Source organism: Wasmannia auropunctata, unplaced genomic scaffold (assembly GCF_000956235.1).
Source record: "Wasmannia auropunctata unplaced genomic scaffold, wasmannia.A_1.0 LD335650.1, whole genome shotgun sequence".
NCBI classification, from domain to species: domain Eukaryota; kingdom Metazoa; phylum Arthropoda; class Insecta; order Hymenoptera; family Formicidae; genus Wasmannia; species Wasmannia auropunctata.
Window position 1 is genome coordinate 136,128 of NW_012027240.1, and position 26,284 is coordinate 162,411.

Genomic DNA, 26,284 nt, shown 5'->3' on the forward strand with positions numbered 1-26,284 from the left:
ACCTTCGAAATAGTTATGCAATTTTATAAAATAAAATGAGGGGCAGAAATGTCTGTGTGCACTTATTGTTGATTCCCCCTTCGCGTACTTTCAAGAAATGTTGAATCCTCAAGAATTAAATGCCTTTATGCCGATTTTTTAGACCACGTAGGGCCGATACAAGGGTTCCTGGAGGTCCGTTCCTGGAGTTCTCTGACTTTCCTGGAGCGCTCCTCTAGATTCTTCCGGTGTTCCAGGCGCATTCACGCTCACGTCACTTCCAGTGTCCCTCTCGGCGCTCCTCGTGCTTCCGGCTTCCTCGACCTTTCCACTCGTACGAGCCTCCTGCTGCGCCTTCTTGCTGCGCTTCCATTTCATTCGGCGATTTTGAAACCAGATCTTCACCTGCAATAAAAGTGCATCGTGTAATTATTTGCGGCGCGTGATACCACGTAAATTTATTAGAAAGGTCTCACGACACGAAGACAGATTAAAGGAATCACATACGTGTGTGATAAGAGATTTCGGGGAACTATCGTGCACGATATTTGATAAAAGTATTTCGGCACTGAGTATCATATTTATCTCATATTTAATTTTAGATAATTACGAAATTGCGAAAAAAAGAATTTGTTGCAATATCCGTTTGAATTTATTACGAATTTATATTGCAAGTATAACGTGATAAAATATGTTTAATATTATTTAAAACGCAATGCAATAAAAATTATTAAATTTATTTTAATATTATGTGATAATAAATTGCACGTGGAAAGATAGAAATAATTCTTATATTAATCACAATGCAAATTTTCAACAAACATTTAGCTATTCCATTAAGCTGCAGTCATATATTCTTATCTTACGAAATCGACCGTTTTGCATAATAAACATTGAAATTAAAAGATAAATAGTGATTTTTCTTTCTGCGCTTCAGATGTTAAACGATAAAAACTTATATGTTGATACGTTCGCGACTCGAAAGATTTTCTAGTTCGATTTCAATTTCGAGTCGATAACAATCACAAAGGCGCCAATTATAAGAACTTGTCGGTGTGACTATCTTCGATCCGCGCCCGATTTAATTTAGCGAATGCGTACTCTATAAGCGCGGGCAACGTCATGTGAGCCACCCCGCAGTAAATCAGGTAGACAGATACAGGGACTCGATTTTTCCTCCCCAATCGTAAGAAAACGATGTAAATCTTTCGGACAACATATCATGCGCCCGGGCCAATCCCCTCCAGACACACCAACCGTATTATATCTTTACCCTCCGTGTAGGAGAGCGCGGCTTTCTCGTACGAATACGAATGGGAGAATCTATAGAACGTTTCGCCGAATTCTCGTTACCTGAAGGATCTCTCGCGTGACAAGATTATAATTGTAGAATTCTAATCCCATCACAGTAAAATACGCATCAGCGATACGCGACATAATATAATATAGCGCAATCTTTTTGATGATCTGTTATCTTTTGAAAATGTTTTTATGAATTTCAATCCTGGAGACATAATAAAATATGTGTTTGCGATAAAACTTTCGGTTCGTAAAAAAAAAGAAATTAATTGATCGTTATAATATAATCTTTGAAGATTAAAAGTGTTTGCGATGAAAATATTTATTTCTCTTGAAATATAGGCTTTTGCACTATACGAAAAACAGCGTGCGCCATCGCTTTCCGATCAGCTGGATGATTTGATAGACGAAACGCTACGACAGGGACTTACGTAAATCATTCGCGTCGCGTTAACAAATAATTCGGAGCGCGAGGTAAACAAGCAGGAGGGTTGAATTCGAGAGAGATAGACGGGGAGGAGGAGAGGAAAGGAGGGCGAGAAGGTGCGAATTGTAGGCGCGAGCGAATCGGTCGAAAAAAATGGATCGAAGGTGGGAGGGGGGGAGTGACGCCCGCGAAAATAAATATTTGCTATATCGCTCGATAAACCGGCGATAAAGAGCGAGGAAGAGAGGAAATAAAATCGCGCTGTAAATTATCTCGCGAGCCGAAATTAATCGACATCTTGTACATGGGAAACCGAACGACGGTGAATCATGGTGATGCCGAGATCTCGTTCTATCTACGATACGATCCTCAATTGCGATTGCGCTAATTGCCGAAGATATTTTTCTTACGGATGACCATCGATGCGCGTACATTTTGCATGTTATTACGATGATTACAATCGCGATTTCGTGATAAGTAGATCGCGAATATCAGACTTTATTAATTAATTCAGCGAGCATGAAATCGTTATTGTCGTAATCTTTATTGACATTGCAAGTCAAACGTCGAATCGATTTGGTAAGAATCCAAAGGAAGCAACTGTGCGGAGGAAACACGGAGGAATACATAAAGCACCGAAAAATGTACTTGTAAGAAATGGTCGAACTAGTACATTTTGTGAATCTTTACATTAAATGATGACGACAATTTTGTTATAACACTTATGATATAATAAGTGATAATTTTTATACGTAATACGTGGCATCTCCATACGTGTGTTTACATGTGTTTCTCTGAAGAATCACTCGGCTTGATAATGGCAAAAATTGCAATGTAGAGAGATTTATTGGGAGCTTTCGTCCTTTTCAAATAAACGCCTTCTTCGTCGGGCGTCGCGACGCGTTTCGTTGTGATGCTCGCGCTTGGACGGTAAATCGCCGGTAAATCGCGTTTCTGCAAGCGCGGAACTCAGACGTGAAATGGGTAACAGGCCCGGGAAAGGCGGAAGGACGAGGTGGAGGCGAGGAGCGAGGCGGAATCGGTAAAATATCGAAACAAATCAGCGACTGAGCCCGCCATAACTCAGACTTTCACGTCTGTTTGCCGAGCGATCCGTCAGGGCTCGTAAGCTTCGGAGTTATGTTTAAGTTGTTGAACTATGCGAGAGAGAATTCGCGTGCACACGGCGTCGGGCTGGAGGACGGGCGGACCGGGATTATTCGAAGGGATTTTCTCTCTTTTCGAGGGTCTTCTTTCGTCCCCTGCTCCCGCGCACTCGCGCGCTCCCGTGACCTCGCGAATTTCCATTTTCGCGCTATTTACCGGTCGACGTCGCTCAACTTCTCGTCGGGCGACTCTTGATGCTAACTTAACGTCAACTTGACTCCAACTTCTTCCCCCTTTCTCTTCTTTCTCCCGGGAAATTATCGATTCGATTTCTTAACGATTTCCGCGAGCGATTTCGTATCAATCGGATATGTAATTATGTAAAGATACCTTTCGATCTCCCGAGAGGGAAAATAGATTTTATGTGAAACAATTTCTTTTTTTTTTTTTTTTAACTTTTTATGGCGTCGCATAGCGAATTATTATTTACATGATAATTTTTACAGCGCTGCGCGGTAACAAAATTTACATATATTAGGTTCCGCTGTTCGGTGCTTCATGATTTCTGCAGTAGGGACGGCGTCGATAAAAGCCATTTTATTGCATGTTTTATCGCGGATCTCGAATTACAGGTGATTCATGATTCGCATTACGTTTCTTCTTTCTGCTCGGATGTGAGTAATAAAAATTGCTAATCGCGATACTTATCGTACGAGAGGTGATTCATGGGCTCAGGGGCCGTTATTGAATTTGGGATATCGAGAAAAGTAATGCGTAATTCAACATCATTATCTCGATTTACCTGCGTTTCCGTGAGCATCAGCGACGTCGCGACCTCGAACCTCTTCGGTCTGCTGAGGTACTTATTCTGTCGGAATTGCTTCTCCAATTCGAGGAGCTGCTGGGATGTAAAGGCGGTCCTAGGCCTTCTGGTTTTGCCCAGCAATGCATGTTGTGCCGCGCAACCTATTAAAAACAAAAATATTTGGTTTAAGAAATTTGCAATTTGTAATAATAATATTACGGATATATATAATATTATATATTAACTCGAGCAATAACTAACACAATATTTGCGGTAATAATTCATAAATTAAAAAATTTCGTAATTAAGATATATGATGAAATAAGTCGTGCTGTAAAAAACTGCATTTAATTATATTTTTGCTGTCGTGTTGATTTTTCCATAACGAAAACTTTCAATTAAAAATATTGCTTTATTAACTTTGTTTGTATCCGATAAAAGTCACAAATTGAATGCGATTTTAGTCCGGCAAAACATTTCGGAGAACAAAAATGATTCATTATTGCGCCCGGGCGATCCAATAAAAATCATCGAATGCTAATGCAATTATCGCGAGTGTAAATCCCTATGGATTACGGGGGATGATTTGGGGTTAGACGATAGGGGCGGAAAGCCGCCCCTGCAATTAGCCCCGTGAATGACTCTTGGCCAGGGGAGAATCGTCGACTTATAACACCATGGGCGTAGGACGCCGTGGAATCTGATCCGTAGAAATGATCGTTGACGTAATCATGACAGAACTGACAATCGATCAATGTGGAATGAAGACGCGTTCGCATTATACATCACATGATATATACATATTATATGTCAACAATTTAGAATTTCTAAATAAAATTATTGTTTATCAGTAACCAACAATAAATGCGAAATCTACTTTTCTTAGTAATTATTTCTTTTTTATAATTTAAATCGCAATTAAGTTCAATTACTATGATTATCTTTTTAATGCAAAGTAAATTATTTATAAATAAAATGGGCAAATAAGCCAGTTCTCATAAATTTTGCAAGGACAAAAATCGCGTGAAGTTACGAATGTTTGGGACGAAATCACAAAACGTAATTCTGAACTTGTAAAATGTCCAGTTTATACGAGAAGTATATCTCTCAGTTTCCAAGGTTTAGAATTTCGATGTGTACGTGAGGGACGCCGTTATTTTTGTCACCGCGATGCCACGTGTTTTTGTTGTTGCTGAGCGCTATGTCCACCGGGTTTCCACGATTAGCAGGGGAGGTGGGCCTTGCGTCACTGGCTTAAGCACCCTCGTAACTTAACTAGCAAGTGCGTGACCGGCTGTCAGTGTTTGTACACATGGCGGCGTTTAGTCGAGCGCATTCGGATTACCGGTCGACGCGTGATTCACTAAGCTGCGTACGAGCAGGTACGCGCGCTCTCGCTCTCCCTCAAAGAGAGATCCGAATATTTCGATATAGGGCCGCGCGATTTCACGCCCGGTTATACACAAATAAGCGGCAGTTTCGATATCTCGATGTATTATCGGCTCTTTACACAGCGGGACGTGTCCTCGCGAAGTTTAGTACACATTTTAGCACAAGAAAGAGAATAATTGTTGAGAATACAAAAAAAATTTGTAAATAAAAATATATGTAACATACGTAAAGAAATATGTAATTAAATAAAAAATTATGTAAAAACAAATAATACTATATTAATTATAATATGATATAATACATTACAAATTTACTTGCAGCGTAATTAAAAATACCGCTTGGTTTAAGAAAATTAATAAAAATAAATCAAGTAATTTTCTTTTCTAAATTTCTTTTGTCCACATTTATTCAAATTTGATCTCTCAATTTGCATCTATGGAGTATAAAAGCGTTACGTATTGTTATCTAATAATCGTCACAGATTAAGAAAAAAATGCGCACGGGACGTTTTTGACGATTGTTCATGGCAAGCGTCACGCGCGAGGGACGAGAGAGACTACATTTGATAGCTGTTAGTATTTAGACTGTAGCACATTTATTGGGTTATTTATCGTTGGACAAAGTGGAGTTCAGTTCCCTCTCCCCTGCTGGGCACATATGGCCTGACCGATGATTTCCCTTCCCGCTGATTCGTGACAATTATTATTTGCACCATTGCGCTCCTCGCTCGTCCCGTCATGATTTATTTTTATGTTCTTTTTTTCAATTTCATCGTCCGGACACGCCGTGTACGCAAACCTATTAGATTCTCTTGACACTTTTGCATATTATAATTTATTTTTCAAAATATAATGGCCTATCTATCTTGTGCTTTGTTAATCCTTAAGATAAAGTTATTTCGTCAGTTATTTTATTACGATCGGCACGTGATTACATTAATTTTACAATCAATCAATAAAATTTTAATCTGCAATCACTTTTAATTAACGTGACCAAAAGGTCGAGAGAACTTGAGATAAGGTTCGGACATACATTCATCATAGTATTTTCGTGATAATTAATTTCAAACAATAATGATAATGTATCGGTAATGACAATAACAATAATTGACGCGAATTTTATTGCGGAATTAAAATTCGTATATGTAGATGTGAATCGATTGTGATTGAAATGAAAAAGTTATTACCAATTTTTTACGAAAATGTAAAGTCGCGCTCCCAATTTATGTATTCTACAAATTATCTCGATTCTTTTTTATATATTATAAGAATTTTTAAACAATATTTATAGGAACTCGTTAAATATTATAGGAATTTTTAAATAATATTTATAGGAATTCTTTAAACAAAAACTAGAATTAGTCACATCAAAATTCTAGAAAAGAGCTGCTAATTTCGAGATTGTAACATTTTAATTTGCTAAAGACGAAAACACAACGTGATCGAGTTCTAACAGCTAAGCGGGTTGCATCCGTTATCTTTTGAAAAGTTTAAGAAACGAGAAGGGCGGTCGGACAAATAGTCGTTATAAATTATCAAACCCTTCGTCGCCAAATTGGCCGGCTCGCGATAATTATTCATTGAGCCATCGGGCCTATTAGTCGGCGTTACGAGCGCACCAAAGAAATTCGTCTGCCACGATCGAGGGGGTTGGCAACTGACATACGGTACGTACCCTTCCATCATAGGGGGGTGTCGCGTTAACTATAGCGCTAACTAACTGCAAACAATCCCCCCTGTAGCCCAATAAATAAACGCAATGCGAATGTACCGTGCAATCACGAAGTCGATAAAAATAATCGAGAAACAAAATGACACAACAAATGATACACAACCTATTGTAGTTATCGGTGCATTTATTGAAATTTAGCAGTATAAAAATTAAGTAGAAAAAAATTAAAATATATTATAAATTACCGATCAAGGATGAATAAATGTGCGATATATTTTTTTCTCACCGTTAACCGCCTTTAAAATTAAATTGCAAATTAAATTGAATCGTTGTGCCATTTTACATAAATATAGCATATTAATTTTTATAAATATAATTGCCATAATTTCTGCAATCCTTTACGATACATTTGCGCTTGAATTGGCCTAATTTCATTGACGCGCGGAGAATACGCCGTGTCCCGCTAAATTGATCATTTGGCACACTGCACGTCGATCGGGATCGGAAAATGCGCAAACTGTGACAGATGTCGGTAAACATGAGAAGGGCAACTTTATCGAGTGGACATTCACCATTCGCGCTCTTATATCGAATAAGAGAACGGGAGGGGGCCTTTATCATGATAATTTAATTTATTTGGGGTCCCATCAGCCGCTTCATGCCGCGCCACCCTTAAATGGTGCCGATCATCGCGGCGGTAAACACCACCTATTATCTGTACTTAAAGTGACCGCTCTCTCTCTCCCTTTCTCTGTTCCTGTCTTTGTTATATTTTCTCGTCCCCCTGTAGTTTACTCCCCGAAAAATTACACTTTACCGGTCGCATGAATATCCTTGTGTCGCAATGAGAGATGCGGTAGGTACCGTAGCGAATTTTGCTTCGCGTCGTTAAGGGATACAGAGATATAACGGAGACCAGTCAGTGGCTTTTAGATATTTTTCTACAATTTTAACTAACAAAAAATCATTTTTATTTAAACAAATTATATTCTGAAATTAATTAAAAATTTATAGTTGGTCAATAAAATACAACACTTTCTAATACATTATCAGTCTTTTTGTGATGCACTGATTTTTAAGACACTACGATTTAAAATTCATAGAAAGAGTCATTACTATATTTTGAGCGATTATTACGAAATACTTACGAAATTAATTATCCGCATGTAACTCTTCGTTCCGTCGAGCCGAGATCGGATCTCGTGCGACTTTTTTTTAGGGTCGGCGAATCGCACGGTATCTCGGACTAACGAGTAACTACCCTCGTTAACTCCCGGGCGAAAGGTACGCTTAATTAAAACTGATTACTCGATCCGAGCTCCCGCAGGAACTTCACCTTCGTTTTTAGTCCTTTTTGCGTCAGTCGCCGGAATGTTGGCGCGTTACCGAATGACCCGAATGCTTCACGTCGCGATGGAAAAGTATATCGCAACATATTCCCCGTGGTAAAATAATTATTTTATATATACAATGTATATATTTTTTACACAATATATGAAAATACTATGTGCTATGTACAATTATAATATACTTCTTTTGGAATATTTTATATTACAATTAACAATTAAATTGAACTTTTTGTCAAGTTTTCTTTACTGTTATTGAAGTAATTATCAAATTATTTATTAATCATTAAAATGAAAAAATATAATTTTTTTAGTAAAAGTATTTACACTATTTCTTTTTTTAAAATTGCTCATGAAATTTATGTATAAATAATTATTGTAATATTTACATAACAAAAATGGCTTTTATGTGAAATGAAATGAAATCCAAGATTTCGGAATTTATTGTAATGATAGTAACTTCAAAAATATTAAAAATGTGTACCTAGGCAAAATGGACTTATCTGTGTTCATCGAATTAGAGATTTTAATTAAGAATCCTTTCGCCGGATTTTTCATTGGAAACAGTACGGCTCGTCTTTTACTCGGAGGTGCATTGATCCTGTCCTCGCTCGGCTGTCACGAGTACATAGCTCCCGCGGACGTGGCTCTACGCCTACGTAGCAGCCGAAAATGGCCTCCCTCTAATGGGCAGCAATTACCCAATAGCGAATTGCAAATTGGAATTAGCGTCCTAAATCGGCGTGTATACCTCTAACTGTGCCGCTGTACCCTCCGTCGCTCGGTCCGGCTTGCCACCGCGCGCGCTCGCCGTCTCGAGGGGGATGGAACAGGGGAAGACGGGGGGGTTGGATAGCACGCGGGAGGAAATGGTGGGAAGGCGAGCGAAGGGGTTGGTAACGACTTCGTCGGTGGTGCGTTCTCTCAGCTTTCGCTCCCGTGTCCGTGTGTATTTGCGTGTGTATGTGTACGCGTGTGTACGGAAGAGGGTAATGGTGTGTTTATCTCGGTGTACGTGTGCAGGGGTATCGTATGCGCGTGTGTGCGTCGCCGACAAGCCCCGCCCGCGGTCCCCGGAGCCCCTTTGCCGTGTGTCCCGCCCCCCGAATTATCTGCCCCTCAGATCCGAGCTAAACGAATCTAGGCGAGTAACGTCGCTATCCGGCCGTCTCGCCACCCCCTCGCCGTCCGACTGCCACCCCCGACGTGCCGGGGATGATCGTAGATAGGAATGGAACTGGACGAGAGCGCGAGCGAAAGGAAGAAGGAGAGGGTGAAAAGAGAGGAGAGAGAAAGAGAGAGAGAGAGAGAGAGAAGGCGAAGGAAAAGTTGGGCAAGTTTTATCAGGCTATTTTCCTTACCCGAAATGGCTGAATTTAATCCCGAACTCGGGCTCGCGAGCTCGCCACAAATCACGCCATAAACATCCGCGATGTTACTTCTTATTCTTGCCTCGCACATCCCTCGGATGCTCTCTCACCCGATTCGCCATCTTCTTTCGCGTGTCTCCAGATATACGCAAGTTTCCGAATTAAGACGCGTCGCGCCGAGTGTTGGTGGATACTGTTTTTAACACCCGCAGGTCAACTATGCAACAGTGATTTTAAGAAAATAAATTTGTAATTCTTAGAAGCGATTTCGATGTCACTTAACTTTGATTGTAATTCAAAATCGATTCAAAATTGGTCTTTAGCGTAATTAATCACCGATTGCAGTACTCTCTAATTCCCATTACTCCGATGTATATATTACATGTTACATTAATGAACACTCTTTCCTTTGCCGTTGAAAAGTATTTTGTCACGCGGAAAGAGTTGGAGAGCACCCGGTCAGCTGCAAAATTAAGCCGGTCCGGTTCTCTCGGTGAAACCCGGCAAAAGAGTCAAAGGCGAAAGTTTGCGGCCGAAAGGAGTTTGACCGTACGCGTCACGTATATCTGGTAGCTTCGCGTCCGCACGTGCATACACGTACACGAACCGTGGCGCACACACATTCGCGTACACGCAGCTACGCGAATAGTATTACCGACAAGACCGTATATAGACACGGGATGGCGCGTTTGAGCGAGCGCGCGGGATGTTACACATCGGGTAACCAAGATCTGTTTGCTTGCGGACGGCCAAACTAGCTGGCAGCTAATTCAGAAACGCCATTACCACCTATACGCTTATAGGCGGACCTGATGCTGCCGCCGCCGCCGCTGCCGTCACCGGCTTCCGGTGTATATACCCGCGCGTATATACACTCCGTGCATGCATGCGTGCGTGCGTGCGGTCGTGAGCGAGCAAGCAAGCAAGCTAGTGCATCGGTTTACTCTCTCCCGCTTCCGATTATCCACGCTCGCCGTTTATGCCCTCTCTCTCTCTCTCTCTCTCTCTCTCTCTCTCTCTCTCTTTCTCTCTCTGCGCGTCGAGCTTTAATTTCGAGCTTCGTCCCGGAAACAACATCGACATCAGGTCGTAGTTGCGACCCCGAGGTCGAACGAGAAGTCAATCGCTAACGACGCTGATTCGCTCGACGCCGACTTGTCGCTTTCGGAGCGGTCTCGTACGTTGGCGAGGGTTGTTGAAACCGTTACCATTACGATGAATCCTATTCTCGACGCTACACGCACGGAGAAATGAACGTCGATTTAATTTACCGCGATCTTGTTCTTACGAATAAACATGACATCGGTTAATTATTTATGCGTTTATATGAATTTTTAATGCATTGAAAAAATATATGGAATAGATATATTTATCAGAAATATAATTTTTATTGATTTTACTAATTAATAAATATGTATAATTAGATACTTTATTATTGTATATACGTAAATATATATAAAATTATTATGTTCATAAATTTGTAGATACAACTGATAATATCTTAATATCTTTTATATACAACATATATATATATAGGTATATATATATATATATATATATATATACACACATACACGTGTATAAACACGTATATAATTAATAAAGTCAAAGTAAAATAAAAATTCCATAATAACTAATAAAATTTATAAATTATACTTCTTTTTCTACAAGTCACTTTTAATTTTTGTAACGTTTTACAATAGTTCATGGAATATAATCTTTATTTGCGAGTCCTTTTATTGCCAATTTGTAATACCAAATTTTAGAATGATCAGGTAATACATATATCAATATATAAATCGATGCATTAATTCTGGATTGTGCATGCTGTGTATATATCTTTCCCTTTATACCCTTTCTTTCCCTTTATATCGAACTTTTTTATCACGTAATTTTAAATGAATATTCGATTAAATCTCCCTGGAAGTAGATAACGTGGCGATAACCCGTGCAATCAACCGCGTAAACCTAGCTATCTGGAACACCATAAGCGCTGCGGTCGAATTAATAGGAATGCTATAAATTCCGAACAAATAGGATTAATCCCCCGCAATCGGTGCGCCATATGTTAGAGTATAGAACACAAAGGGTGACAGTACCGTCCGACAAGAGAAATTTCTTCCATGTTTACACGATTTAATTAGTTTGCGTTAGTGTTATTTTTTAATTACTTCTGTTATCACACAGCCCGTTATATTATTACGAATTACTTTTATTATATCGATAATGTAGCACGACGCATATTTATTATTGCCTATATTATCAGTTTAATATTATCGTAATTACTGTGTTACTACTGTTTCGCGATATTGTACGTCCACAGTATTATAAAAGGCAAAATATGTAAAAGCGGTCGGACGAGCGCGGGCTTTCGGCTCGCGGGTCTCCGACGGAAACGCGAAATTGGCCGTTTAAACGGACTATAAGTCCGCGGAGTTGCCATGGGAACGGTATGGTGACGGCGGTGTGGCAGAGCATGCCGGGACGTGGGAGGCTGCGAAGGGGATGAATAGACGGATGAATGACGCACAATTAACTAATTAAATCATCCGCCAACCCCTCGCGCGCGCGCGCGCTCTCTGTCTCCCGAGTATCATCCCCCTTTTGTTGGTAGAGTTTCCGCCGCCATCTCCTCGCCATTGTTTCTCCCCGTTCGTATGGACGGTAGGATCGGTTCGAAAAAAAAGAGAAAAAGGAGAAAGAGAAAAAAATGGAATTCCGGCCGTATCGTCACGCCGCTACCCTCACGGTTCGTCAAGTCGATTTAAGCCAAATTGTCGATCGGAACTGTCCGTAAAGAAACGAATCCTCCTTAATTGCGGTTCCTCGAAGGGTGGCTTCTTGTTTTTCTCGACCGAACAACGTCGATTTGGTGAAAATACGCTTCGCTCAATAAAATTTACCGCGAGACGCGAATATTCGATTGATAATGGAATGGTTAGACCAGAACGCTGGTCCGGATTTTATTTTGAAAGAAGATGATCTGCCTATACATAAAATATCACTCCCCAGCTCGAGAATTTATTTGAAAAAGAAAAATAGTATCGCAATACAAATTTGAATAATATATATTTTTTATATATTATTAGTAAACGAAAGAATGACAAATTTTATCTTATAAATAAATATACACAAAAATTAATGAATGTTTTAAGTTTATCCATTGTTTTATATTATTATTATATTATTTTATTTTATTTTTCATTATTGATGTTCCTAGAAATAGAATAATTTTCTTGGAATTTTATTTCATTGATTTTTGGTGGAATATTTAATTTTCTGTAAATATATATACAATTGACTATATGTAAAAATAGAAACACCCGCGAGAGTGAAAGCCATAAAAGTGGCACCTGCCAAACTACTGCTCATTTTTAAGATATTTAATTTCACTTTGCAATACCCTGGCGCTAAAAGGAAATGGCAATGCTGTTTTTTCTTCAACGCCCTTCGGTAAATAAAACCACCCTTAATGTCGTTTGTACCTTTTACTAAGAGCCTTCCCATTAACTTGAAAAAATATCTTCACAGACTTTCACAGGCCATTAGAGAGGAATTTGTAACTCGATTTACATTTACATGAGAGAGAGATTTCTCGCGAAAATGCTCATACATATATGGCAAATCCTGTTATTGTGGAAACATTTTTTTCTATACAAAAACGGTAAAATTCTTTCGAAAATTATTTCCTGATCTTGTTCTATGTATTTAAAGTTTGTATTAAATTCTGTAATGCGCGCCTTTAGAATAATGTTATCAGCAATATTGCAGAATAAGAAGCGCTCAGACGCGTGAAATAAAATGTCAGCGCGAAAATTTTGTATTTCCATAATCGGCAAATTAAACATTCGCCGTCATTAAATCATCGGCATTAAAATATGTAAAACAATGCTGAAAATATAAAAGTCCCGTGTCAGCAGTTTTATCGTACGCGAGATTTATCGCGCCCTCCGCGATTATTTATATATTTGCCGTTGATATCGGGTACCTGCAATTAATATCGTTAAAACGCTTAAGGATTTTCTCAGCGCGCGCGTATATCGTATAAAAAGGCCATAAATTCGCGATGAATAATTTATTTCTTCCCGGTGTGCCCGGCGGGGGACAGTAATTATTACAATTGTACTTCAACTCGCGCGAACGATTAATCATTGGCATGCCTATATGACTATCGCACCATCGGAAAATCGATGACGTTTCGCACGCTAATCCAAAAGCCAATTATCGACTACTGTCGATCATTGCTGATTGACGCGTGCATATGCCAACTAAAAAAAAAAATATAGAACACCTGAAATGTTATACAGATACGCCAGTGTCCTGTGAAAAACCTTTACCTTTGCGAAGTGTAGTTTGCATAATATTAATTTACCCCATTAATGCAGACTTCCCAGATGCAGTTTTATTAAATACATATGGGAACGAAGCGTAGAGTGGCCTTTAATTCCACTTTGTGTTATTAACTTTTTAAAAAAGAAAATTATATTTTTATATTTTTAGGTAACTTGCAGGTCGTAGAATAATAATTATCGATTGATTTTGTAAAAAATTATGAAATTTTATCGATTGCAAGTAATTTTCATTTACTTGAAGAAAAGATTTATCTTTTATTTATAAATGTCAAAGAAACAAAAATTGTCGTTTCTTACAAATTCTGGAATGTATAAAATAAGTTTTTAAGATTAGGCATTTTTCCTAATGCTCTCAAATCGGTTTTTTTTCATTCAGATGATTTTCGAAACTTCAAACTAGTTTGCAATACTCGATTAAAATTTATCAAAATGATTCTTCTGTTATTTTACCTTAATCCTTTATTTAGTATCTCGTATCGAGGCATATTTCAAAATTAAATAATTTGTCTCTAAGGTGTGTTCGCGCCTAGTATAATTCCAGTAATATTAGATCGTTATAATAACGATGATGTTTTGCCATTTCAATGGCCATTCCATTCGGCGGCGGCAATCGATGGCCGCAGAACCGCGCTAATTAGAGCGGCCGTGGTGCGGGCCATCCATTCGTAACGCGATATGGATAACTATCTAGCAGCCGGCGGTGGCGTGAGGTTTGGGGTGCGGTGGGCGGCGGTGCCGGTACGGGCACGGGGGGTACATCGTGCAATACGCGGGCCCCGACACGTGCACACACCCCGCTTATAGCGCGCTAGTTAAATTTCGATACGCCGTTACGCGCGGCACGGGATAGATGAAACATGGTGTTGTCGTTGCGTCGCCGCGCGCGGGCATAACGCGCGACAAATATTCCGCAAATAAAAGCTCGCATCATCCTCCCCCTCTTCCCCTCCTCGCTGTCCGCGCCCTCGTTCCCCCGGTCACCCCCTTTCCCCGCGTTATTTACAGAACGTCGCGCGGGGGTGGTCTGCACGGCCGCCGGCAATTTTTAACAAGTCGAGCCGTGTACCGACGATGGCCTCCAACGAGCATGCCAGAGGGAGGGGGGGGGGGATGGTCGCGGCAGGGGTACATTCGATGTATTCGACGCGCGTTTTATTTCGTGCCACGCGCGCGCGCTCTTGCATGTGCATACTCTCTCTCTCTCTTCCTCACTCTTTTTTTGCGTTTTCCCTTTTTTGCGCTTGTTTTACGCTACCGCTCGATTTTTTTCGCCTTTTTTGGTCGACGCTGGATTGCTCGGCAACTACCAATCAGGATCATCTGACAGGAAATACCCCGCGCACCCGTCACCGTTCGCCACTTGTGTCCGCGGCGTCCCCGCCGCCACTCCGCCTCTCATTTCTGCTTCCCTTCCTCCCTCCTCCGTCCCGGGGTATCCGCCGCCGCCGCCATCGCCATACGTTCACTGACCAATTTGTTCGATAAAAGCCCTCGACTGATTGGCCTGACAACGCGGCCACGGCTCTTTTTTCCGAGCGCGAAATTTACCGTGGTAACCAGACCCCCTTGTTGCACCCACCCGCCTCCCTCAAGCCTTTGCCTTTTTACCTTCCAAATTTCTCCGCCGCCACTCTTCCCGCCTATCCTCGTCTTTTCCTCCTTCGGATTTCTGAGACGGTTTCTGTGATTCGTGGCAAGGTTTGCGAATTAGTTGGCAGCGATGCAGTTCGTCGGACACTTGAATAAAGGTCTTGTAGACAAGCGGCAATTGCAGGACGAAAAGACGCACCTTTCCCATTTTACAGGGAAGAATTGCGAAAGTTTAATTAAAAACCGACGAAATTTATCAGATGAAATGCTATTCAAGAGAATCAATGCAAACATTTTGGAGAAATTTTAATTCAAAATAATTGACTTCCTGAAGAGAATTAAAGGAAAGTTTGTTTCCAGTGATAAAATTATATCTTTCTAATAAACAAAGGAATATAACTATTAAATATACTTTTCTATTCACACAAAATAGAAAATGATTGACTTTTAATGATTTGACTTCTTGTATTTCATAATATTTTTAGATGTTTTTAAAATAAGAGAGATTCGAGACTCTACATTCAAAGAGAATCGCGAACTTGCGAGCGTCACATCGCCGTTATCGAGATCGTAAAATTTGTGTAGTCGGCCAATATGGTCTGGCGGAGCGGTACATTAGACACGTAAACATGTACTATCTGCTCATCGCAGCGGCAATCTGTCTTTCGACGTTGCCTCTCACTTTCGAGTTAATAGCCGGTAATAGCCGTCGAGAGCTAACATAACACAACCTCCCACGCATGAGTTACCGTCAATCGACGATATCGCCTGACGATCCACTCACTCATGCAAGGAATTTCGATTTTGCGCAATACGCGCCTCCCTTCGTCCCGCGAATTCTCCGACGAGAAGAATTTACGTCTTTTTTCTCTCATGAAATTTTGACTGCAAGTAACATCATGCACCTTCGACATTTCATTGATCATCAAACGACAAATTAAATTCTCGTTAAAGTAAATTTTAATCGAAACTCACGGAAAAGATTTTTATCTGTTTGCAATCGCGAGATTGCAAACGTTTAATCGTAGACGTTATTTAATGTAACAAAGAAAACAGATAAATATATAGCTATATAAATTTTTATTAAATTTGTGATTTCAAATTTGATTTTAAACTTTTAAATCGAACTCGCTCACGCCTATTCTTGCGCTATCTCGCGCGCTATTTGTTGCAGATCCGCGGTCGGCGATAAAGTCGCAATCAACGTGTTTTTTTTCTGGGATCGGCACTGTTAGCATCACTGTCGGCTTAGGAAAGAGCGATTTATGAGGATCGTTATCGACTTTAACGACCGTTATCGGCTCGATTTCTTCGCAAATTATTATCGAATCATTAATTTATCAAGCATTGAAACAGGATTAATGGTTTTAACGTGAAGGTCGAATTGCACTTTTGCAATAGCACCTTGCAGCTGTGCATTACTCGCAATCTTATTCTGGATTATGATAAAAATCACGCGACACGGAAGTCGAATTCGGAAATTTCACTTTTGAAAATTAAATACGCATCTTTTTCGCGCGTTTACCATAAACAATATATAATGCTTAAAGACGTCACCGAGAAACTAGGAAATCTCTTTTTTGTCATGAGATTAAAAAAGCTTACAGAAATTCTTTATGCAAAATTCCTAAAATTATTTCATTACATTTTTACAAAATAAAAGAAAGATTTAAATTTTTCTACCACAATATCACAATAATTGAATACTGGCTGTTCAGCAGACAGTTTGGATCAGTGAGCGCTCACTGATCTGCTTTGTCTGCTGAACACGGCCACTATTTAAAATATATGATTTATCATTATTTAACAACATCGGATGATTCATATCAGATGATTTATATCGTTATATATATATTTTTTACTTTCTTTTTACACTATTCCACTTAAGGCTCATATGAATGATATCTTATCATAAAATAGCGGATTTCAATTTGCGTCGCTTTTTATAGCGATGATAATTATTGTGATTTTCATCAGTTATCACGCGATTAATTGCTTGTATCGTTCTTTGGCGTGGCGATCATTATGATATTATTCAATTAATTACAAGCATCAGCATATCGGAATGATCGATAAGAATTCAATTTGATGGACACAATTTTCTGAATAATGATGCAATTCAAAGTATTATTTATATCAGTTAGACTTATATCTCACGTAGATGTGCATATGCGACTTTAAAAATTTTTTATTACGTATTGATATTAAAAATTATTAGATATATTATAATTTGAAAACTAAAATACGTAAATTAATTTTTATTATAATTAATATTATCAAACATTTTATCAATATTATTTTTATTAAGTATGGATTTAGATATGTTCTTTTTTTTAGATACGATAACATTTTTAAAACGGTGTTTTTTTTCTAAGTTTTTTTCAACATTAAATCTTTTTTTATTTTTGCAAAGTATTTCTCTTTTCTGTATAATCCGTACGATAATTATCAAGACATGCAATGATTCATTAATGTTCAAACATTAGGATATCCGAGAGAAACAGCTATTGTAATTAATCAGATTAATTGCGTCAATCTACTCACCGGCCAAATCCGCGGGTAGTCTCGGATATAACATGCCGGTCCGGGCGAACCACTCGAGCTGGAGTGGATGAATGTGATGCTGCTGAGGATGAGGCCCTCCGGATTGGGGATGGCTGACAGGCTGACCCTCCTTGTGTATCGAGTGGAAGGCGCTGCCGCCGGCCGGATGATAGTACAATCCTCCGGGATGGATGAGTGGTCCCGCGGGATGCAGTAGGAGGCCCTGATTCTGCCTGACCACCGCCGCGCTCATGCCGTAGGGCCCGGACACGAGGCTCTGATGGCTTAGCACCCCGTTACTAGACGGATCCTCCGAACCAGGTGATATCGGCGGACTGGAAGCAGGACTGCGACTTGCGTTACTTCCGGGACTGGCGCTTCCGGTTCGCGTCGGGTCCACGTCGACCGACGTATCGTCCTCGACGTTCTCGAGCCGATCGTTCCGATAGTTGCTGGTCCCCGACTCGGGCCTGAACTGGCCCCTTTGGATCGACACGCCGGAGTCGCTGGAATGGAGACCGAGAACAGCCTCGCGATTGGAGGCGTGTCTCTCACGAGTTTCCAGACTGGGCGAATCGGACTCGTGATGCTGTGCGAAAGGATTTAGAGAATTCCTCAAGGCGGTTCTCTGATCTCCGGAGCATCTCATGGCGTTGGGGGACTCCCGTTCCTGAATACCAAGATTCAGACCATCGGACTGGACACCGTGATTTCTGGAGAACGATTTCTGTCGATCGGCCGACGACTGCTCTATCTCATTCTGCTTCGTGGCGCGACCCAGAAGCGCATCGATGCAGAAGGACGTTTTACCAATGGAGCTGTTGTGCTGATTGGGCGAGCTGAGAATGTAATTTTGCGGCGAGGACGTTCTACCAGGAGAGCTCTCCGCCTCGCGACAGCGACTTGTCGCTATTTCGTCGCTAAAACATTTTCGGGAAGAGTTGTCCGAGTCTTGGAAAAAAACAGGCCCGGCATGATCTTTGGAAAAACGTTTATTTCCGGCATCCTCGTGATATCTGATCACTCTGTCTTCCACGTCTGGTGATCTAGCACCCACGAAACGCACTTCCTCGAGCGATCTCACTCGGCTGTCCAGCGGCGATCTTGCGTCCTCCGATCTGGGCGAAGATCCGGGATCCTGAAGTCTTTGTTGAAGATTGTAGAGGTGTCGCGGATGCTGATGCAACTCTTCTGAGACCATCTGCGCGTTGTAATGCATAGCTGCCATATCCTGCGGTCACTATAGATCTTTAGCACATTTCTAATGTGATAATGTCCTTGCAATGTCGACACTTCAAATATACCTTCATATACCGAATTTAGTCACTTGAGCAATACAACGATCCCTGTTTCTAATCACTAATTCAAACGAATTGCGGATAAAAGTGTGTAAAAGATCAATGGCGCCTGATTAAGCAGTGTATCAGGATGATCTTCAAAATCAACACTTAATGCAAACTAATTTTTATTTACGATGAAATCTTCATTCGAGCGACGATTGTAATTCCTCAAATCGATCGATTACAGATGATCTAGTGACGGTGGTGTGCCTGCGTAAATCTCAGTGACGTTTCGCACAGTTTCGAGCGTCATTACGTGGACGTGTCATTGAAGCGATCGTTAACCGATCCATAATTCAGACATCCGCACTCGGTGGATCGATAATCGTCCCTCGCAACCGATCGATTCCGCGATTATTACGAGTCACGATCTTCACACGAAGCCGACGACACGAGCAAGCGGCTCGGCGTCGCGTCGCAAAGTGACGTCGCGAGTGACCGCGTGTCCGCCGAAAAAGCTTCTCCCACTAGATAGAATCCGCTGCAGCTGGCTTTTGACTACGCCCACCGCGGGGTCGGGCGTGTCCGAGCTACACACCCACAGATCCTTCGGCGGGGGTGAGATACAGCGTGGTACTTCCGCCGAGTGCAACGGGGACAGCGAGTGCTACCCTGGAATTTCCCCCTCGACCAATCAGAGCTTATGTGAAGGATCGGCGCGAGAGAGATATAGAGAGAGACGCATGAAGGTCCTCCACGTGACCGTGGAAGTCTGAAGGAGAAGCAAATAGGCGTGAAAATGTGACGAGGGTGCGAGCGGATGGACGATCCCGCGGCGTTTTCTTGGGGATTCTTGGTGTCTGCGCGGCGAGTATCAAGACGATATTGTAATCGATATTATAGTGTCATTAATTTAATTGTGGCTCAAATCCGATGGCCACCTACCTATTGTAGCTGATTCGTGAGACTGTTCAGTTTGAAGAAAATGGTGAAATCTCGTTCGAGTTAGGCGTTCTACCTTTTTTCTGAAACCCTAATCTTCTTTTTTATTAACATAATCCGTAACACGACCGTTCATAAGAATTATTTTCTAATCTACTGCCATTGAATGTGTCTTAATGATTATTGCAATATTAAGAAAATAAAATGAGATATAGAGATTTTAGATAATGAGGGAGCAAATTATCCGTGAATTCTCATTGAAAACTGATACATTTGTTTCAGTCTATCAAACTTCTTTTTTGATTGAAATATCTTCTAGAACTTCTAAACTTTCGAATTATTTGAGTAAATTTTGATCCGTTTCTTATATTGCAAGTTTTCTTGTTTTATAAATTAATACTGAAATATCGCAATTTTTCTTTTATTGCATATCCTTTGATTTTCGATATTGAGATTTTAATTTTAGACTGGTTAATTATATTATATAATTATATACATATATAATGTAATATATGTATATATTATATACATATAAACATAAAGAATAAAAGTTCAAAAATAAAAATTTCAAAGATACTCAGACATGCATTTGTAATCAAAATAATTCTTATCATGGCGATGATCGCGAGTCATTGGGATTAATTATAGCGCACATCTGATTATCTGAAAAATGTGTAATCAGAGATATGCGTATTAGTAGACATCCGTTCAGATAGCATCGAGCAATGAAGTATTATATCAATAATACGTGTCGCACTATCAGAGGTACCTAATAGTCACCTAATAGGTATCACACCCCGTTTGCCAGTAATCGTTCCCCTTATCGGCTGTTTCTCATATCAGTTGAACGAATATGTATTTGGTTATCAGTGAATTGACAACGCGTCTAATGGTCACAAATATTTTTTTGAAGTTCAAAAAGTTTCGTAATTCGAGATTATATGATTCAACACAATCGTAGCAAATTAAATACTTAAGATATTATACATTAATCATAATAAAGTAGAAGTTAGGAATATAAAATATTCTTAACAATATATTACGTTAAACATTTTATCTTATCTTATAAGTTTGATGTAATAAAAAAATAAAAAATATACACAATTTTATAGACCGTTCAATATCTATTTATTATTCGGATAAAGATCGAAATCTTGTATCTAATATCTCATATTTTTATATTCTCTTGTCTTTTCTTCTCGTATATATATATCAATTTTTATTATTAAGCGTCCAGCGCACATACACATACACGCACGTACACATATATGCATATATGAATAATACTTAGAATGCGATTATATATTTAAAACATCGAAAAGATTCTTTGACGATGCACGAATTGATAAATAATTCGGTAGATGCGCGAAGATACTCGTCATATCGTAGACACTTGAGGCGTTTAACAATCAAAAAATGATGGATCATCCGATGTCGCCTGGTTCGTGGTTCCACCATGAACGCTGCTTGGAAGGTAAATGGTTCGCTCTTCTCGTTTGCTCGTATGTAGCCAAATAAGAGACGAAAGAGTGTTTACTTAAGGGCCGAAGCACGTCCAGCACACTCACGGGATACTCGTTTTCACTCTCCTCTCGATACGTTTCTACGTACTCCCGTAATGTTATCGCATCAGTGTCGTGGACACACGTGCTGCGCTCTTAGAACATATTTTGTAGGCTTAACACGGTAGTAGTTTAACCTACTTTTTTAAGACCTCAGGAAAATTGAGAGAAAATTTTCAAAAAATTTAAATTTTCCCAAGTTTTTAGGAAAAGTGGGTTAAATCATTGAATTCGCTGAATTATTCATTTTATCGAATTTTCTGGACGATATAAGATTATTTCTATTCTTGTTTTTCAATCGCAAATTTATCGCAACTTTATCGCAAATTAATTTTATTTATTGTTATATAAAGAAGTAAAAAACTTAGTAGAAAAAAAACGATTTTTTTCTCTATTACAATAATTTTTAAAAATATAAATTTTGATAATAATATACAAAATTATGATTTGCGATTATCTTATGGTTATCAATCCCTTATATGAGTCCTTGAACATTTATGCATTCTACGCCACTGTCGATATGTCAGGGTCCATGCAGGTAGCAAACATATATGTATATCATATTGTGGACCTCTGGCACATATACAGAGGTAGCGTTCTGTCACCCTTGCTGCCGAGCAAACATCAAACGATTTTTAACCATCGATTATGCTCCGTCACGATAAGCGAGAATTCTCCGTATCGTCGTCCGAAAGTAAATCCGTGAAAAGTCTTTTACTCAAGAATGACCTTTGAAAACAAATTTGTGGGATCATATCTTGAAAAAATATGCCGATAATCGGGAAATAATATTACTAACAATAAGTAACGCAAACAAATCAAATCACCTTACTAATGATAAATATGATCGCACTTATACTTAATTATATGTATAAGGAAAGAACGGTTTATCTAAAAATTTAGATATAGATTTGAAAATAATTTCCGAGATAATTTCGTTAGACTATCAAAATGATGTAGGATGTTATAGGATGCTGAAATTGATTACTAGAATGTTAAAACTTTTTGTAGCATTGCTCATTATGCTTGGGCATCCTACATAACTATTATATTAATTTGATAGTCCACAACAAAATTATTCTCAGATCTGTATTTATAAAGCTAAATTTTTATATACATTGGCAAAATCGTTCTTTCCATGTGCCATCGAATTTAGCAATTAAAAATTTTACTAATAGAAGTTTAGGTATATTTTTTAAATATTATACCTAAACTATATTAGACTAGGTATGTTTAACGTAAGATATATTTAAAAAGAATTAATATTTGCACCTCATAAAAGTGTTTGCATAAATGGCGATGATGTTCCTATTAAGTCGATAAATTTGAACACTTTGAACGGTGTACATGCCACGCGATTGTACAAAGTCGGTGATAACTATTCTCTCATTTGGTAACGTTGATTGGCAGACTATTAAATTTCGCGATTTTTTCGATAATCAAGAATTCAGGACAAATTAGCGGGCGCAAGTTACAGGCGCGAGAGAGAAGAGAATACTACGTGCTATTCCTCTCGTTGGCAAAAAATAATTAACAATTTGATAATGCTTAATTCGCACGTCGCACTTCTTATCCGAAGGATAAGATTGCTGTTTCGATTAGCTATCGTCGTCCGCTGATAAGTCCTAATTGGTGTCGCGTATTCGCTTATCGCAAATCGTCTATATTTATGTAAATATCCGTTAATTGAGCCGTATCGATCGTCTGATGCTCGTTTATCGGACTAATTTCAATCTGTCATTCGTTCGCTTACATATCGCTAAAGTGACACTTAGGGCACCCCAAACTTTATGTGAATTTGTGAAATCAGTGAGATAAAAGGCTTTACTTCTGTGGAGTTCTCTGGATAAAATATTCTATAGGTTTTACTAGCCGATGTAATATAAAAGCGGTCGTAGCGTGAACAAATTCTCCAATATAACTTTGTAGTTATTAAATGTATTTGTGATTGAACTTGTTTGGTCTTCTGTTTAGAACAACGGTAATAATTCTATTCAAATTTTCGTACAAATTAAAAAAAGAAATGAAAAATTTATTAATTACTGTTTGTTATATTTATTGCGAAAAATTTAAAGTTGCTTTAATTCTTTATCAAACTTCCATTGTTTAACGATACGATGGTAATTATCGATACATCTGTTGCTGATAAGTATGCGCATGATCATAATGTGTCATACGATGTATTTCTTTAAATATTATATACAAAATTGGACAAGTAATTAAATTATGTATATTTATTTACATTCCATTTTCGTTCTAATTACCACGATTAATTAAAGCAATGTTACGTATATTTAATATGGCTGATAATACAGAGATGCGTATGAATCATTGTAGGTATTTATCAAATGGATTGTACATTGGCGATTTTATTGGTATAAATAGGTTAATGAAATAGCCATTTTATTACCACGATAAATAAGCCATCACCGTCATTAACTACGTCGCTCCACTTTAGATTAACGGGTGATAATAGCAAATGAAACTATATAATCGATTTATAAGTTTTCTATTAAAGTTATACGTGCGAAATATTATCGCATCTTGATATATTTCATTATCCCCTTTATCAGCTTGGATATACAACTCGCGCGCGCACATATATACACAATTTGTTCAATACTATTCAATTAACGAAAATCATTAATTTTCTTTACACAGAAATTTTTTTTATCACTCTTGCTTTATCGTTCCACCTTGGACTTTTTATCCGCACATTTATCACCTTGTTACATTAACTATATTGTCGTACACGATACGGATACGTGCCAATATAAAAAATTGGCCCAGCACATTTTTAACAATCTTTATCATATGCTTTCATCGAAACTTACGTAACAAAAGATTTCATAGAAGATGTCTTCCATTGCTCGTTTCTAGCTATCATTTCAAATGCGGAAATTAATCGCGCGATTTCAATAATCAGTTCGGACGATAAGTTTTTCACGACGACGACGCGACGTCGTCGTGCTCGGGGCAATTACGCGAGTTCCGTTCCGGAGGGTGCAATTATGCCGTTTAACGAATATCATGGCGTCTTTCGACTCGATGGCCCATCCTCCCCACATCCGGCGTTTGACCTCCTCTCCCGTTCCCTACCTACGCCTTACGTACTCCACCAGGGAAGTCCTATTCCGTAATTAGAATCTCCCAGCCCCCTAGGAGGCCTCGCGACCGACTTCGCCCCCTCACCGGCCATTACTTTTAATGGCGTTGTTAATGAAACTAGGTGTCGCCAAATTAACCTCCCATTCCAGCTGTGCTCAACCGTGAACGAAAGCGCTGCTCGGAAAGAGCGTAATTAAATTTCTCTAATTATGTCGCCGTATGATTATCGCCGATAATGGACTGCTGCTTCACGGATAATTTTTGATAGACTTTTGATATAAATTTGCAGAATATGACAATGAGAAAGACTTCCAAGATTTTGAAGTAACTTCTTCAGGCTGTTATCTCTATTATTTTAATGATAATGTATTGTGTATAAATAGAAGAGAATATAAAATGAAAAATATTTAATAATTAACATAAGAAAGCGATTAACATTATAAAATTATGTGTAGCATTCGAACAACAATCACATTTTAAATGAACTTATATAGACAGATTTCAATTTAAATTCAAATTATATTAAAAGTACGATCATTTAACTGAATGTCTTAATATCATAATTATCGAAAATTCGCGCGACTGAACAATAATTCATAAAAATAGGATTTTAATCATTAAAAAATCGTGCCCTTTTCCTCACAATACCTATCGCGTTGTAGTACTGCAGACCCAGGAAAAACACGAGTTTCATAATTGAAGGAAACCTATCTGGTTTTGAAATGGTTTTCTTCAACTACTTAGATTCTTCCAGACTTCATCTCTCGAGATTGCGCTTGAATTCAAGAGAGAGGTGTTTACACACCGGCCAAGTTTTACTGCACTTTTCATCCTCCTGAGAGATACGGGACAGTATTAAAAAGTATAAACATTTTCGTGCAATACGGTGTGTAACATGACGAGCAGTTCGGGAGGAAAACTTTCGCTTGCGGCTACGCATTCGATCGCGGCCCGAAGAAGAATACGATCGACAGGGCCGGCCAGAGAGGGTTTGAAAACCACTGGCCCGGGCTGATTATCGCGGTAACCACCCCCCGAGCGCCAATTAATCTTAACTTTTACGGGGCAAACACTTTTCATTAAGCCCGCCTCTCCCGCCGGCGGCGTCGGCGTCGGCGGCGGCGCTCGGTGGATCTAGATAGGGGAGAGCGAGAGGTAAACGGAAGACTCCGGGGCCGGAGAAAACTATCGAGATCTAGAAGACTGATTACCCGACGCATTTCTTTCGAGCGCGCTCGCGCGGCGAACGCGCGTCCGTCCGCCCGCCCGAGCGCTTTATTCGCGTCGATCGCGCGCGGCCCGGGGTCTTTCAATTATTTCCTTTTCCCCTCTTTTTTTTTCCTATTTTCGAAAGCAGCCCGACGATCTACCACCCCGATAAAAATCGTCGGTCCCCCCTCTTCTCCCGTGCGTCTCGCCCGCAACGGCCTCCTCTCTCGTTTGAGATGCGAGCGGCTGTATCGCGAGGATCCCTTAAATCTTAGCCCTCCACTTTGAATCAATCTTTCGG

The 26,284-nt window shown here is 39.5% G+C and overlaps 1 protein-coding gene across 1 annotated transcript; it reads right to left on the reverse strand.

Annotated features, from left to right (window-relative positions):
* Positions 1 to 19,110, reverse strand: LOC105456501 (homeobox protein Hox-A1). The gene is made up of 3 exons (XM_011700590.1): positions 17,883 to 19,110; positions 3,615 to 3,778; positions 1 to 384 (listed from the first exon to the last, which is right to left on the reverse strand). Exons 1-3 carry the CDS (start codon positions 19,108 to 19,110, stop codon positions 139 to 141), a joined length of 1,638 nt encoding a protein of 545 aa, XP_011698892.1. The 3' UTR covers positions 1 to 138.
* Positions 19,111 to 26,284: the final 7,174 nt, after the last annotated feature.

Bases quoted from the DNA above. Each gene is read 5' to 3' on its own strand.
- LOC105456501 (XM_011700590.1), bottom strand. From the start codon at position 19,110: ATGGCAGCTATGCATTACAACGCGCAGATGGTCTCAGAAGAGTTGCAT. The intron at 3,779-17,882 runs GTGAGTAGATTG...TGTTTTTAATAG, and splicing joins ACTACCCGCGGATTTGGCCG to GTTGCGCGGCACAACATGCA. The intron at 385-3,614 runs GTAAATCGAGAT...CTTTTATTGCAG, and splicing joins TGATGCTCACGGAAACGCAG to GTGAAGATCTGGTTTCAAAA.